The sequence below is a fragment of the Fragaria vesca genome, linkage group LG1 (genome assembly GCF_000184155.1).
Source record: "Fragaria vesca subsp. vesca linkage group LG1, FraVesHawaii_1.0, whole genome shotgun sequence".
NCBI classification, from domain to species: Eukaryota; Viridiplantae; Streptophyta; class Magnoliopsida; order Rosales; family Rosaceae; genus Fragaria; species Fragaria vesca.
The window spans coordinates 335,237-350,821 of NC_020491.1; the positions used below are offsets into that span (position 1 = coordinate 335,237).

At 39.0% G+C, this 15,585-nt stretch overlaps 5 protein-coding genes across 5 annotated transcripts; 1 reads left to right on the forward strand and 4 right to left on the reverse strand.

Moving 5' to 3' along the window:
* The first annotated feature begins 116 nt into the window (after positions 1-116).
* LOC101295554 ((-)-alpha-pinene synthase-like) lies at positions 117-2,527 on the forward strand. The gene is made up of 7 exons (XM_004287023.1): positions 117-281; positions 358-634; positions 721-1,090; positions 1,187-1,405; positions 1,517-1,655; positions 1,901-2,149; positions 2,234-2,527. Exons 1-7 carry the CDS (start codon positions 156-158, stop codon positions 2,525-2,527), a joined length of 1,674 nt encoding a protein of 557 aa, XP_004287071.1. The 5' UTR covers positions 117-155.
* A 477-nt stretch (positions 2,528-3,004) lies between these two features.
* On the reverse strand, positions 3,005-3,782 carry LOC101303556. The gene is made up of 2 exons (XM_004288632.1): positions 3,310-3,782; positions 3,005-3,245 (listed from the first exon to the last, which is right to left on the reverse strand). The coding sequence occupies exons 1-2, from the start codon at positions 3,780-3,782 to the stop codon at positions 3,005-3,007; spliced, it is 714 nt and encodes a 237-aa protein (XP_004288680.1).
* A 1,016-nt stretch (positions 3,783-4,798) lies between these two features.
* On the reverse strand, positions 4,799-6,118 carry LOC101303849 (F-box/kelch-repeat protein At3g06240-like). The gene has a single exon (XM_004288633.1). It carries the CDS (start codon positions 6,116-6,118, stop codon positions 4,799-4,801), a length of 1,320 nt encoding a protein of 439 aa, XP_004288681.1.
* Positions 6,119-7,560: 1,442 nt separating this feature from the next.
* On the reverse strand, positions 7,561-9,573 carry LOC101304131 (glucan endo-1,3-beta-glucosidase 8-like). The gene is made up of 2 exons (XM_004288634.1): positions 9,221-9,573; positions 7,561-8,677 (listed from the first exon to the last, which is right to left on the reverse strand). Exons 1-2 carry the CDS (start codon positions 9,571-9,573, stop codon positions 7,561-7,563), a joined length of 1,470 nt encoding a protein of 489 aa, XP_004288682.1.
* A 2,046-nt stretch (positions 9,574-11,619) lies between these two features.
* LOC101295262 (tRNA (guanine(37)-N1)-methyltransferase 2-like) lies at positions 11,620-14,926 on the reverse strand. Its single transcript, XM_004287022.1, is given in 12 exon segments — positions 11,620-11,952; positions 12,073-12,147; positions 12,395-12,501; positions 12,708-12,866; positions 12,973-13,092; positions 13,178-13,706; positions 13,816-13,889; positions 13,960-14,052; positions 14,153-14,257; positions 14,382-14,479; positions 14,568-14,679; positions 14,850-14,926. Coding segments are annotated over 11 exon segments (1,503 nt in total). The 5' UTR covers positions 14,663-14,679; positions 14,850-14,926; the 3' UTR covers positions 11,620-11,904.
* Positions 14,927-15,585: the final 659 nt, after the last annotated feature.

Consider the following 15,585-nt stretch of genomic DNA (forward strand, 5'->3'; position numbering starts at 1 on the left):
TATTATTTACAACAACAAAAAATCTTCCAAACTCAATTATCAGCATCTGTATCAGATCTGCATGGAGTCCCCTATAAATAGATGATCATAGCAGCAATATACTTCATACTTGAAGAAAAAGCTATAGCTAGTCCATAAGTGCAGAAAGTTAAATCATGCCTGTCCAAGCTACTCCAGCAGCTGAATGCCAGATCATCTCTAAGCCGGAAGTTGTTCGGCGCACAGCAAACTTTAAACCTAGCGTTTGGGGAGATCGGTTTACTAACTATGCCGAAGACATTGTATGTATAGGGTTTATTGCTATAACATATATACACACACACATTTTTTTGATCATTTAACTTGTTATAATTGCAGAGAACTCAAGCTCAAATGCAAGAACAAGTTGAGGAGCTGAAACAAGTAGTGAGGAAGGAAGTATTCACTGATGCTGCTGCTGATTCTTCACGTCAACTGAAGCTAATTGCTGCAATCCAGCGCCTCGGTGTGGCTTACCATTTTGAAACTGAAATAGAACAAGCCCTGGAACGTATACATGCGACATATCAAGATATTCATGATGATGATGGTGATCTGTACAATGTTGCTCTTCGTTTTCGGCTACTCAGGCGACATGGATATAATGTTTCCTGCGGTGGGTTAAGCAGTCAAGATTTCTATATTTCATCTCTTACTTATATGTCTATTAATTTTAAACCATATATGTACTTTATTACGCAGATGTATTCAACAAGTTCAAAGATACTAATGGTGACTTCAAGAAAAGCTTAGTCACTGATGTGTCTGGTATGCTATGCTTTTATGAGGCGGCCCATCTGAGGGTGCATGGAGAAACATTACTTGAAGAGGCTCTGGTTTTTACCACCACTCATCTCGAGTCAGCAAGTGCAATAAGCTCTTTGCTGAAAACACCAATAACTGAAGCCCTAGAGAGACCTCTACTAAAAACTATGGAGAGGTTAGGTGCTCGGCGTTACATGTCAATATATCAAGATGAAGCTTCACACAGTGAAAATTTACTGAAACTTGCAAAATTAGATTTTAATGTTGTTCAGTGTTTACACAAAAAGGAACTCAGTGACATTCTAAGGTAAACTAAGCCATCGATCTTATAGCTATTAGTTGTATATATATGTATACAAGATAAGTAATAACCTTCTAATATTGCTCTATATACTATATATAGATGGTATAAGGAACTGGACTTTGCAAGGAGGATGCCTTTTGCACGAGATAGGGTGGTGGAGTTGTTCTTTTGGATAGCGGGAATATATTTTGAACCTCAATACGTCTTTGGGAGACACATTCTCACGAAGCTTATTGAGATAGTAACAGTAATGGATGACATGTATGATGCATTTGGTACATTCGAAGAACTCGTCATCTTGACTGAAGCAATTGACAGGTCTGAAATAACAGTTGCCTTATCATTTACTACTGAATCAATTTTGGCATAATATTCATGCTTACAATTATAAGCTAAGATGAATATGGATAAATTTTGAACAACTTTCAGGTGGGATGCAAGTTGCATGGATCAACTGCCAGACTATATGCAACCATTTTATATAACACTTCTGGATGTTATCGATGAAGTTGAAGAGGAGCTGACAAAGCAAGGAAGATCTTACCGAATTCACTACGCAAAAGATATTGTACGCCAAAGCATGAAAATTAACCCTTAATTCTGCTCCCAATATTTATAGTATGGGAGATTTCACAGTGCATTAATTAACCAATGCAATGACAAAAACTAGAACAAATCCATGTCGTGATAGACTAATTTGACGCAATATTAGTCTACCATTACATGCATGGAGTACAAGAAGTTTTTCATTTGATTTTTAACATATAGATATGAACGATGAATCGATACGTATATATTTCTCCATGCCTGCAGCTGAAGAATCAAGCCAGGCTCTACTTCGCTGAGGCCAGATGGTTCCACGAAGGATGCACCCCAAAAATGGATGAGTATATGCGAGTTGCAGCATCTTCTGTCGGTAACACCATGCTTTCCGTCGTGTCTTTAGTAGGCATGGGAGACATTATAACAAAAGAGGAATTCGAGTGGCTGACCAATGAGCCTAAAATCCTTAGAGCTTCGAATACCATATTTAGGCTTATGGATGACATTGCTGGGTACAAGGTATTCCTACGTTAAATCTGAGCAGCATTTGAATGCTGTGGTAATTTGTTTTTGGAACTAATATTATCTGGTTTGGTCTTGCAGTTTGAGAAAGAGAGGGGGCATGTTGCTTCTAGTATTGATTGCTACATGAATGAATACGGGGTTTCAGAGCAAGAGACAATTGATATCTTCAACAAACGAATTGTGGATTCGTGGAAGGATATAAACGAAGAGTTTCTGAGACCCACTGCTGCTCCAGTCCCTGTGCTTAATCGTGTTCTTAACCTAACCCGAGTGGTTGATCTGCTTTACAAAAGGGGAGATGCCTTCACGCATGTCGGAAAACTGATGAAAGATTGTATTGCTGCAATGTTTATTGATCCAGTGCCACTCTGAACTCATCGGATCAGTCATCACATTCAGTCTCCTGCTGCTAGCGTTTGCTTTTTGTTTGAATGTATTCTTGAATAAGACGATGGACCTCGATCAATTTGTGCTTCAATGTTTCACGTACTGATGAGTCCTATCCTTTCTAGAAGAGGAACATCAATGTTGGGTTTGGCTATAAAGCTTTACTGTTTGAATGTCGGGTTGATAATTATTAACTAATTATGTTTGCCAATTAAGGTAGGCAGGGTCTCCACATAGATATACCGATACTACTAATCCTACCAACTTTGCCAATTGATAAAGTCCAATATGTGTCATCAGTAAAATTGCACGTAACTAATGATGACATATCAAGCACTATAAGATCATGAGTTTTTGTCAAGAAACTTGAATGTAATAATCTTTTGTATGGTATGAAGACCCGCATTTTAGTCTAAGACTCGCTCACTCCATACTTCCTCATGACCCAAAACTCATTAAATGTTACAGAAGATATGCTAGGCCTGGTTTTGATGTTATACATAGCCAATCTCTGAATTTCCCTACTTCAATCGGAAGAGTATACTCTGCTAAAGTGTTGGGCAGAGTATTGGGCTGTAGTGTAAGTTCTCTAACCTCCTCCTCTGCTAAAGTGAAGGATATAATCACAAATGATCCATCAGCAACCTTCTCCGCCAACCAATGAACAGCACCATTCACCAGGATCCCATGAGTATGTCCAACTCTGTAGGGAAATAAGCAGTACGTCAATCTGTCGCCAAGAACCAATCTGCAATGTATATAAGTACCGATCAAATCCAAATCCAAGTCTCCATTTTGGTGGCTCTGGTATTGTCTTTGATTCCTTGGTTAGAGGGTCGATCAAATTGACGCTGAAGTCGCCAGACCATAAATGTGACAAGAAAAATCCAGGGCACGAATATAGGCCAAAGGGAAACCATTCAAGTCTACCATCTGGAAGATGATTGTAAACAAAGTCGATCTCGGAGGGTGTTGCTACTAGACCATCAACACCAGCATTAGGATTCTCATTGAGAAACTGGTCAAGATCCAATGAGTACATCCCTTTGCTTGGTGCCGGGTCCATTAAAGTAAAGAGGAGGCGCCGTCTTCTGAACAAGACATCCATATTCTCAATGGCGGCTTTGGAATAGTTTGCGACAAAATCAGGATCGGAGATTAGGGACTGCCAGGACTTGGATACAAGCTTGAACCGGCCCAAGGGCTTCACTGGTAAGTGGTAACCTTGAAAGAATCGCATCTATTATCTCGGGTGGAAGGTCGACATTTTGTCCACCGTCTTCTGTATTCTGTTTTTTAGAACCAACTTCCATCTTCTTTTGATTCCAGATAGAATGCTTAATAATAACTATATATATAAGCCGTGTGTAACATTTCAATACATATCAAACTATCCAAGTAAGAAAAGGATTCCTAGCTCTATTAAAAAAGAAAAGGATTCCTAGCTATTTCTGGTGTCTGGAAATACTAGTGTCATCAGGAATTAGGAACACATTTCTCAGTAATACTCTGTGAATCTCGGTGCTTGGTAATTCACCTTTCTATAACTTCGACGTTTTGCCACTCCACAAAAGCTTTTAATATATTTTTATTTGCAGAACTGGTTGGAGCATTTAGCTAGCTATTGTTCCAGTTTGTCTATGCAATGTATGCATGAAGCTTCTTGTCTTCGTGTTTGATAAAAGTACAATTGAATGTATCTACAGTCACTAAATGGGAAAGGTTGGGGAATTGGTACTGCATGTTACAGCCCCAAGCTCAAATGAGAGTGCTACAGCTGCTAGCAAACTGGTATACTTCTCTTACTAATTTCCCCTGTATCTTATTATCTACTTTTGGTTGCCTTCACTCGTTTGAAAATGAAAATAAAGTTCATCATAACCAGTAGTCCTATGTGCAGATAACCATTAGTTCATATTATATAAAGGGCTGTAAGATAGATAGAGTTGAATTCAGAGGTACACAAAACACAATTTCATATATCACATCAACTGGCAAAGTCTAATACAATAAATGAAATTACAAACGATTCATAACAGCTTCGACAATCCTCTGATGGGCGAGCCATATCATTACCACTCATCATCACCTGGAGGATCATAGTCAAACATCATGGTCAAGGACTCAAGGTCAAGAGGGCAATCTTGACCCACATGACCTACATAACGTTTATGTGCCACTTAATATGAAGTTATGAACAATAGTGATCACGCACATTTCTCAGTTCAGCCAACACAAGAAAGATTGGGGCAAGCATCAATGAAAAGCTTTGATGTGTAACATCACCAAAATGGTGCAAGCTAGCATAACAATCGCAGAAGTAATGTTATAAGAAAGAGAATAATTATTCGAGGATGTTACTGAGTGGATTCGATCATCTTCAATCTCTACTCCTCCTACATTGTTGTTGGCCATGAGTACTGAAGGTAGGCTCTCCACATAGATACCAAAGCTAAAGATATCATCATTTTTGCGCATGTCACTAATTGATAGATCCCAAGATGTTCCTTCATTAAAATTATGCATAACTAACGATGACCTATTAAACAACATTAAATCATGAGATTCTGTCCAGAAACCGGAATGTGATAATTCAAAATATGGTCGAGAGACTTGCATTTTAGTCCAAGAATCCCTCACTCCATACTCCTTCATTACCCAAAACTCGTTATCTCGACGTAAAAATGTTACGCATAGCGAGTTTCTAAATGCCCCTAGTCGAATGCAAGCAGGCGATTCAGGGGCATTGTGCGGTAGCGCCATTTCTTTGACCTCCTCCTCTGCTAAAAGGAAAGATATAATCACCGATGCTCCATCTGTGACCTTATCCACCAACCAATGAACACCACCATTCACCAGGATCCCTCCACGATCAAGTAAACCTTGACCGTGGTAGGGAAATAAGTAGTCGATCTGTCGCCAAGAATCAGTCTGCAATGTATAGACACTAAACACAATTCCAACACTATAAGTGTACTGCCCGTCAATCACCTTGTATTCATTGGTGGAGTGATCAAATCCAAGTCCACATAAACTCCTATTAGCATAAGGCTTCCTTGGAAGTCTCCATTTTGGTGTGTTTGGTAGTGTTTTCGATTCCTTGGTTACAGGGTTAATCAAACTCAAAACACGTATGTCCGGTTTAGAATGTACCTCGCACAAGAACAAGCCATAGCAAGAACCGACAAAATGATCGCGATAATCAAGTGCATCATTTCGAAGATGATTGTAAACAAAGTTGACCTCAGTGGGTGCTGCTACTAAACCATCAACATTATTGAGAATCTGGTCAAGATCCAAAGAGTAAACCACAAGATTTCTGCCGCGAAAAAAAGCGAAAAAGAGGCGTCGTCTGCTGAAGAAGACGTCCTTATTCTCAAAGGCGGTTTTGGAATAGTTTGAGACGAAATCAGGGTCGGAAATTAGGGACTGCCATGACTTGGATACAAGCTTGAACCGGCATAAGGGCTTCACTGGTACCCTTGAAAGAATCGCATCTATCATCTCGGGTGGAAGGTCGACATTTTGACCACCGTGGACTTCTGTCTTCTTCTCTTTTGCAGAACCATCTTCCATCTTCCTTCTTTCCAGAATGGTTAAGAATACTGAACTTGTGTGCGGGAAATATGAGGCTAACAAGCGTTAAGCCCTAGAAAAGATGGAGAGTTTACGCTTGTAAACTCTTAGGTAGAACTCTGGAATTAAATCATAAAATAAGAGAAAAACTCTCAATTGATAATAATTTGATAGATTGTTGAAATGAATTAATAATAAGGGTGCCTTTATATAGGCCCTAACTCTTGACTAAATCCTATTTAGAATAGAACTAGAAAATAATAAAACCTAAATGAACTAGAAATCCTAAAACAATATTAAATGCCGAATCAGAATATCAAAACGACATCTTTTAGCCTAAATCTGATGGGGCTCACAAAAGTGATTATTGTAGATCTCATCGTTCCTATTCCGGAAAGGTATCATGTGTTCCAAACGGACATTCTGGCCAAAATCTGCTCCAATCCGATTCACAATCCAAAATATGTCTTTTGCTTGAGAATCCCGATATATCCAAAAGAGTAATTTATGGTTAATTCTATCATTAAGAAGCCTATTTAAATACCAATTTTCAATATTCAAATCATTCTTCTTAATGTGACGACGCTTCTTTCGTTTCGAGATTCTTTGCTGAATTTGGCTAAAATCTTGTCCTGCATCATATAAGCTATGTGTAACATTTCCCAACGAAATAAGGAAGAGGTTGGGTGGTTTAACACATAAAGTAAGAAAAGGATTCCTATTTGTGGTGTCTGGAAATACTTTGGTAGTGAATGGTAAATGATACAAGCTCTCTGTAACTCCGTATAACTATTTCCATTGGCAACTCTTTTAAAATGCAGCTAACAGAATTTCCTAATCATAAGTATGTGAATTAAGCTTCCAGAAAAGAATATGTGATAGCATATGGTGCAGAATATAAGTATCTAGGTCATATGAAAGGGTTGTCAATGGTCAGAATTCTACAACGTTAAGCCTAGAATAACAAATAATGCAGTGGACTATAACACACAAAAACCTCCTCACATAACAATCACATGTGTAATGGTAAAAGAAAATATTGATCAGGTAAAACATGATTGATTTGGGTTGAATGCTGGAAACATAGCAGTGAACATTTAAGTAAGTTGCAGTGTGGGATTTGAGATTGCAGTGGCCTAGGTAAGCAAATCCATCAAAGTTTAAAATCATGGGATTCTGAATTGAAATAAAATATCAGAACAAGGCGAATCTCGGTTAACGAAAATGTTCATATTTGATAGAAATCAATATTAAGAGAATAAATGTTCATAGCCAAATCGGAGAGATGTATCTTGTCAATTTCTTCACGTATTAGTATATATGCACTAAATAAGCTACATCCCACATCAGAGACCAAAGACAATCTACTTGAATAAAGTCCAGCAATCTGCTAGTGTAATCTGTGTAATCATTCCATATGTTGTTTGCCTACAAGCTTTATGCTATAGCAGAATCCAATACAGCATACACCCTCCAATAACTTCTACCAGCATGTGTAGAAGTCCCCTATGCTGCAACAGTGAAGGAGCATAAGCTATCATCACTGGGAATTGGCAATTTCCGACTGATGGATCTTCATCGGTCTCCACCGCCAAACCAGAGAAGTCACAGGTCCATATTTTCTGGTCATTCACTTGGTAATACATGTTAAAAGCATAAGAAGCATTCCCTTCCAGGCTAAGATTATTGCAAGAAGAACCATAACCCAAGGCAGTACAATCTGAAAGGCTACAAGCATAGTCAATGCTACTTGCCAAACCATACAAATCTTTAGCATCTGGATTCAGCACACACCACCTTTTGGACATATAATCCACACCTTCCACAGCTACAAGTCCCTTATTCTGCAGTGAACCCGACAAATCCAATTCGTATTTCGGCTTCCCATCAAACTCGAACAGCCCCCAATGCCTCTCAAAGCAGCCAGGAGCAATGCTTTTAGCATTTTCATCAATGAGGCTGAAAAGATAGACATCAATCATGCCTTTCCTAGCTGGAGTTCCATTCCCACTCAGAGCATGTTTAAGCATTCCCTGATTAAACCTTTTGGCATTTGGGATATTGGCATTTACAACCCCATCAGTTGGCCAACCCACCTCTCCAACTATGATCTTTATCTCAGGGAACCCAGCTTTGGTTAGAGACCAAACAAGGGTGTCAAAGTTTGCATCAAACACATTGGTATAGAGCAGGTCACCATCTCTAATGGGCTTGCTTTTTCCATCAAAGAAAGCAAATTCAAAAGGGAAGTAGGCATTTCCATACAGGCTGAGAAAAGGGTAGATGTTGACTGTGAATGGTGCTTCATTGGTGTATAGGTATTGGATTATCTCAATCACATGGTCCTTAAGTTCAGGCAGAAAGTCGCCTGTGGATGGAACTGGGTCTGAGTCAGGGGAGAAGTAGATGTCAGCATTGAAGGGCACAGTGACTTTGACCTGTGAACCAAGCCCGAAGCGGTTGAGAGCTTCCTGGATGTTCTTCAGGGCTGGTAATGTAGTCTTTAAATAGGTGCCATTGTATGCTTTAAGAAAGGGCTCATTGCCTACTGCAACATACCTGCAAAACCACATTGTCACAATATTAATCTAGAAAGCAAACATAAACAAAGCTAGCTACTCCAAGTAATCAATTCAAAAACTTGCTTGCATATATGAACTATATCAAGTACTAGTATAAGTTGCTTGTATGCCACTCTAAGCTCAACAGTTGATAATCTAAAATTAACAGACTTGGACTACCAATTTCTTTAGGTTAATCTATGCACCAGAGTCTCAATAATCCTTCATAGGGTCCTAGAATCAACTCAACCCAAGTCTCACAAAGAAGAAAAAGATGCTACAAAAGACTATTTCAATAATAGAGTTGACTCATTTGCACATAATTGGAAAGACCAAACAGTCACAGTCACAAATGAAACAACACAGATATCAACCAAACCAAGGCCTATCAGAATCACAAGACAAAAAAGCACCAAAACTGACCCATGATTTCACACAAAATGAACACAATGCCATGACATAGAACAAAATTGGGTGTTCCTTATCAGACTCATAGTGACCAAAAGGGTTATATAAATCAAGAAAATGTGAAGACTCTAACTTGATATTGACTCCACCATCATAGCAATAACTGCTGACATTGGCATCAACCCAAGAAATTGCAGCAACAGTGTCAATACTCATATCCTGCAACATGAAATTGGGTATGGCCAACATGACCTCAATTTGAGTCCCAACAAGAGCATCCAAAATCTTATGGTCAGCTTCAAAGAGCTTGAGCTTAGTAAACCCATTTTCTTGAAGCATTTGAACCACTTTCTCAGGTGGGAGCTGGCGCGTTGCCATAGTGCCCCAGTTGACTCCAAAGCTCGAACCTTTATGAGCCATCAAAGCAAGAACCAGCAGCATTGTGACCAAGAAAGACTTAGCCTTTGGGACTTTTTCATAAGCCATTCTCGTTTTGGTTGATGAATCTCCAAAAGGGTCTCTGAGAATCTGATTCTTTTGTTGAATGAAGCAGAATCGAGAAAGATTTTGAGGGCTCCAATGGTTCAGGGGAAGCAAAGAGAGAGAGGGAAAGGGAAGGCTTTTAGGTCTTTGGGTTAGTATTTATAAGAGGGTAAAAGGAGTGTGACAAAGTTTATGAGAGAAGTTTAGAGGAAAGTAGAAAAGAAATGTAAGATTCGTTGCTTAATTCGGTTAATCAGTTATGCCAGCCAGCCCATGCTAATTGGTTTTCCAACTGATTAGTGGTACTCTAATCTTTTTTTTCTTTTTTCTTTTTTAATTAAAGGGGAAGCCCCCCTATTTTTATTTAATAAAGAAGGAAAAAAGAGAGTACAGAGAGAGCAGGCCAAGGACCAAAACCTCCATAAGAACAGAAAGGAAAAAAGTACTCTAATCTAATCACTAGAGTAATTAAGACTTTAAGAGTGTTAAATTGCCAAAAATGAATGCTCATTAAGCTCACTTTGCCAAATAGATGAGGGAAGGAAGTGTGGTAAAATCCCTTTGCTCACGCTACGTAGACTTTTTGTATGTCAATGTTAGTCGGATGCTTCACTCGGGAGTTTTTTTGTATCATGTTTATCGAGAGGCTAATTAGTTTGTCGTCGTCACGTAGAAATGAATGGTTCCGATGTTAATATTATAACTTCCCATGTTTGAACCAGAGAGACTAATATTGGTCCAAAACTTGGGGCAATTATATGAGAAGTACGGTGATGATAACCGAGACAAGTTGGTGTGAAGAGAATAAACTTGATGGAAACTGAGATGCGGTGAAGGTCGTTAAAGGTGAGTTTCCCACGAAGCAAGAAATGTGTTCCATTCTGAGAACATCACCAACCTTTTGGACGTTGATCAGGAAATTAAGAGGATCAGATAGTTTGATATAATTGGCTAATGGTTGATTTGGATGATTACTTTAGATTGGATTAGGGAGTTCAAGATGGAGTTTGGGGTGGCTTTGCTCACACGGCTACGCCTTGGTGCTAGGACTCACACGGTTTGTACCTTTATTCGGTAATTGTTATGAAGCTGGTCTGAAATTGCGTTTGATGAATTGGTTTGTAACCAGATCAGTCTTGATGACTCGCTATGGATTTTCCTAGTGACCAGGAAAAAAAATGATGAAAAAGGAGGGGAAAAAAATTGGCTTTTTCTAGTTGATGACATTGTCGTTTCGTTTGAAAAGAAAAGGGAAGAAAAACCATCGACTCCTTTTTGTTAGGTTACTTAATGAGAATCCTTCAAAATGCAAACTTTCCAGCCAAAATCTACGTGTTAATTTTTGAAGCAATTTGCAGGCTCTTCTTTTATGTATAGCTTTCTAAAAGATTGAACTTTCTCTCGTCACAAAAGGATAGCAGCTAGAACTTATAGTGCATTCCAAAGAAAAAGGATACATCTTTATCATTTGCTTCTCTTTATTCTTAAGACATCTCTCATTTGGAGGGTCATACATAGAATTTGAGGGCCTGGGGGCACCTCAATGGAGAATGACAAGCACACATTGGGGGAGAAGATCGATCAAATTTAGTCGAGATAGTTCATTTGGCAGTGGGAAGCATAAACATATTTCAGATCGATTTGCAGTGCTGGGTAGTCTTGTACTCTTGTGGCAATAATTAAACAAAAGGTGAGATTTGCCTGTGGATCATTCAGATTTTGTTGCCTCCCTACAGCTTGAGAGCAATGTACGTTGTGTGAAACACGAGGACAATGCTTGCACTTACTACAGTGTAGGTAGATCACTTATGCTTCATTTTTTTGGGTTCTCTTGGTACTTGAAGAGCAGTGAAATGGTATTAAATCAGTAGTATGATTACTATCACAGTCGAAAGAAATGTTAATCTGTCATAGTCATGGTCAAAAGATAAGTCATGTGATACTGAGATTTCACAGATGATGCTTGTACAAAGTTGCAGGAATGGCATCAGATCTTTGCTGATATGCCTTGACCACAGTACAGCTGTAAGCAAAGACAATATTGAATGATGTTAAATTGAAACCTAATCACTTGTTACAATTTGTACAAGCTTGGTCCATAACTCCATATCAGATATCTGTGACTGTCACCTTGATCTTGAAGGATACTAGTGTTTAACAGAAAGTTTAAGTAACTTGTTTGATCACTTGGTGCAGGGTATTGGCTTTCTTTTCAGTTGGAGATATTTCTGCGTTAGCGGTAAACAAAGCAAACCAGCTTCAGTTTGTGTGATCTCTCCATTTGCAAAATCCAAAATGAAGGAACAGTGCTCATCCATGGTCTTTGGTGAAATCTTAATTGAGGCATGCTTCTGGCAGCCTAAAGCTTAAGCAGAACATTGCCTGAAGACAGAGGAAAATATTAGAAAGTAGTTATGAACTTATGAAAGGCAGTCCTTGAATACATGCGTGCAATTTTTGGATATTTGGAGCTAAAAAAGATGTTTCACATAGCAATAATACCTTGTTTGGAGCAACATCCCTCACCCTGTGAAATATTGGGTCTTTTATATTGGCCTTCAAAGCAGCCTCTGCCACCTGTATATAGTTGAAAAGCAGTTTAGATTAGTCCAAAACAGGCCCAACGTACTGAGCTAGGGAAAATAAGAATATGATCGACTTGACTCGGCTACACCATATACACAAGAAGCATAAGTGTATACTACCAGTAGACGTCAAAGACCTTATACTTTAGTTAAGGACTGGCCGCAGTTATCAGCAGAATTTTTTTTTTTGGTGAAAAAGAAAAGAAAGAAAGAGATTCAAATATGTAGACAAAACTTACTGAGATAATATATTCTTGCGTTTCACTTGCTCGGATGAAACAATAGCAGTGAATCAAAGGAAGAGTGTCCCTCCAATATCTCCTCTGGATCACCCCTCTAAATGCATCTGAATGCAAAGTGTATACAATAAAAGTAATCAGAATTTTCATTTCTACTACTTGGTAAAATATCATTGAAATAAAATTCTTTACAGCTTTCTAACCAAATTGATGTGGCAATGGTATCTATAATCCAACAAACAAGAACACTTACCAAAAGGCATAAACGATCAAATGATTTATAAAGAAAAGCAATTCTGTAAGGCATCTGTACCTAGAAATTCAACAGCAGAAGCCGGGAGATTCATTATCACATGATCGACATGCTCCCAAGTCTTAACATTGATGATCTCAGAGCCTCTTATTCTCTTATTTTTGCTTCCTTTGCTCCTACCAGTTACAAGACTGTTTGTGCCATCAACTCTTCCACACTCTGCAAAGGGAAACGAAATATTGCTTGATCATAAAATACAACCCAGAAAGCAGTAGCCCAGGATCTTACACATTGTTCATGCATCAATTTGTGGTGCCCTTGATACCTGATTGACAAATATTTGCAGGTCTTTTAGCTGGAGGTACTGAAGCATCTGTGTTCCTACTAGAGCCTTGTAGATCGTCCACATCAGAAGTAACACTATCTGGTACCTCTTTTGCCTCGACTGCGAGAATTGGAAAATTGAGATGAAGTTGCATACTAACAATCACCTGAACTGAATGAACACAATAAGTTCACATATATTATACCGGTTAGCATCATTCCATTGCCTGATGCTGATTCCTGACTACCATGATTGGTACATGTCTCGCAAGTCTTGAGCATGGAGGCATCGGAATTCAATTCTTTCCCACTGTCAGGCACTGCCATCAATTGAGAAACAAATTCTCTCGCATCAAGATTGTAAGCGTGAACATGGTCACCGACCTTGTTAATCTCTGCATTGATCTTCAAATAACGAATGCTATCCGGATTTAAGTCATTTGCATACACTATGCATCCTTTCTGTGCGGCAGGAATAGCAAAAGGGCCAATACCAGCGAACATATCACATATGACTTCCCCTGCTCGAAACTGAGAAACCAACCTTATATGTTCATGTTCCAATCTTGAATTCCAATAGACCAAGCTGTAATCAAGCTTGAAAGTCGCTCCATATTGTTTCACTTCTGTAACCATAACTTTTTCTCCTGCTAAAACTTCAAATGTTGGCACACGAAATTCATTTGAAATAGATCCAACTTTATTGACAATTGTCTTGATTCTTGGATAATTCTTCTGCTTATACAAAAAGATATCCAAACAACACATTAGTATAGAAATATATGATACAGAAATAAAAATTGAATCTACATCTATATCGAGACCAGAAGTAAATGAAACATACATCATAAATAACTTTGGCAATCACATCCTTGTAGGGAATTAACTCATCATGTATATTCAGATGGGCAACGTGACCTGCATAAGAAGGAAGCAGTGTCAGTTCAACATCAGATCATCAATTCAGCATAGTTATTGCTTGATATACATTAAGTAAAATCATGAGTTGAGTACTTAACTATTGTTTCAAAAGATGAAGGAACCTCCACTCCAGGGGGAAGAATCTGCTTCAAAATATGGTCTGAAATCATACCAATCGATCACACAGTTAAAAACTTTCACAAAAACACAGTTAAATTTCACTCACAACTTAGCTATCATCAATGACAAACTTCCATTACCTGCACCCCAATACGAGTACCCTAGTGTCAACGAATATGGAACTACATCAATTTCGCATAGATCCTTCAGTTCACTGAGAACTTTCTCCGGAATAACAGATAAGTCTACAACACACCCAAGAATACAAAATTCCAATTAGTGACAACTAACATATATACATGCATTATAAAACTGGTACCATAATCCACATTAACCAAATGGCCAGCACAAAGTTCCTTAATTCCTTACCGGAATCTTGGACCTTCTCCGATAATATCATGTAACGGTTTCTTTCACTAGTAGGGTCCTCCGTAATTGGCTTAACACGAGGTTTATCAAGCAAATATCTACAAACCAAATCCCACCCACAAAGTTTAACACTTCAGCACACAAATCACAGCCACACAAATAGAATTCAGAGTGTTTGAGAAGTACCCATTTAGTACTCGAGTGGCGACCTTGCAGAGCTCACGAGGAATCCGAAGCGCCCACAACTTCAAATGCACGTCAAATTTACTCTCGTCCAACATTTCCAGACCCACTAAAGCTAAAAAGTCAAAACAAGAAAGTTAGAAACTTGGGCACCAAAATGCTGATTCTTGGGTCCAATTTTTCAGTGGGGCATTTCGTCGAACACCTTAAGAGCACACATAAACCCCCAAATTATTTTTCAATTCGGAAAAGAGATAAAGTTTCGAACTTTGGGTAAGTACTCACTGTGAAATCTGATACGAGCTGGAGCGGCGGTGTGGTTGTGGGAATTGAGAAGAGCTGGAGTCGTCTTTTTCCGATTGAAATGTGAAGTAAAAAAGAGGGGATTAGGGTTTAAGAAGTTGAGCGGGAGAAGAAGAACGGCGTCGTTTGCCAAATCCCAGACCCAATCAAAAAGTAATATGAAATTCAACGAAAAAAATTAAATTAATAATAAAAATTTAAACTCGGAATAGGTGGAAAAGAGGCGTGTCTAGGCGGTTAGAGGCGACGTGGGCCCAGCTGAGTCGGGGGTCCACTCATTTAAAAAGAAATAATAAAAAAAATTGAGTTGGACTGGACATTATGCGGGCTAGGCGGAGAAGAGATTGGGCTAGGCGGTTAGAGGTTTCGTGGGCCCAGCGGGAAAGAGGAGCCCACCATATTAAAACGGAAAAAAAAAGAATAAAACTGGTCATCTTTTCTAAAATTCGACGTACCCTCGTTCCCTTTGTCCTGGGTTGGTTGATTGTGGCGCCATGGAAACCTCCACCCGCCGCAACATTACCGGAAACCTCCACAAGGTGGTTCAGTCGACGCCGGAGTTCCCACCGTTCAAAGACGTAAGATGTCAATCTTCAAAGGGCAGTGAAATGGCTTCCGATCTGATCAAAGGCGCCCCCACGTACAACAGAGAGAGAGAGAGAGAGAGAGAGAGAGAGAGAGAGAGAGAGAGAGAGAGAGAGAGAGAGAGAGAGAGAGA

Excerpts from the sequence above, each read along its gene's own strand:
- LOC101295554 (XM_004287023.1), top strand. The coding sequence starts at position 156 with ATGCCTGTCCAAGCTACTCCAGCAGCTGAATGCCAGATCATCTCTAAG. Across the intron at positions 1,091-1,186 it reads GAACTCAGTGACATTCTAAG|ATGGTATAAGGAACTGGACT; the intron begins GTAAACTAAGCC and ends TACTATATATAG. Across the intron at positions 1,656-1,900 it reads TTCACTACGCAAAAGATATT|CTGAAGAATCAAGCCAGGCT; the intron begins GTACGCCAAAGC and ends CCATGCCTGCAG.
- LOC101303556 (XM_004288632.1), bottom strand. The coding sequence starts at position 3,782 with ATGCGATTCTTTCAAGGTTACCACTTACCAGTGAAGCCCTTGGGCCGG. Across the intron at positions 3,246-3,309 it reads CTTGGATTTGGATTTGATCG|AGTTGGACATACTCATGGGA; the intron begins GTACTTATATAC and ends ATTTCCCTACAG.
- LOC101303849 (XM_004288633.1), bottom strand. The coding sequence starts at position 6,118 with ATGGAAGATGGTTCTGCAAAAGAGAAGAAGACAGAAGTCCACGGTGGT.
- LOC101304131 (XM_004288634.1), bottom strand. The coding sequence starts at position 9,573 with ATGGCTTATGAAAAAGTCCCAAAGGCTAAGTCTTTCTTGGTCACAATG. Across the intron at positions 8,678-9,220 it reads GATGGTGGAGTCAATATCAA|GTATGTTGCAGTAGGCAATG; the intron begins GTTAGAGTCTTC and ends GTGGTTTTGCAG.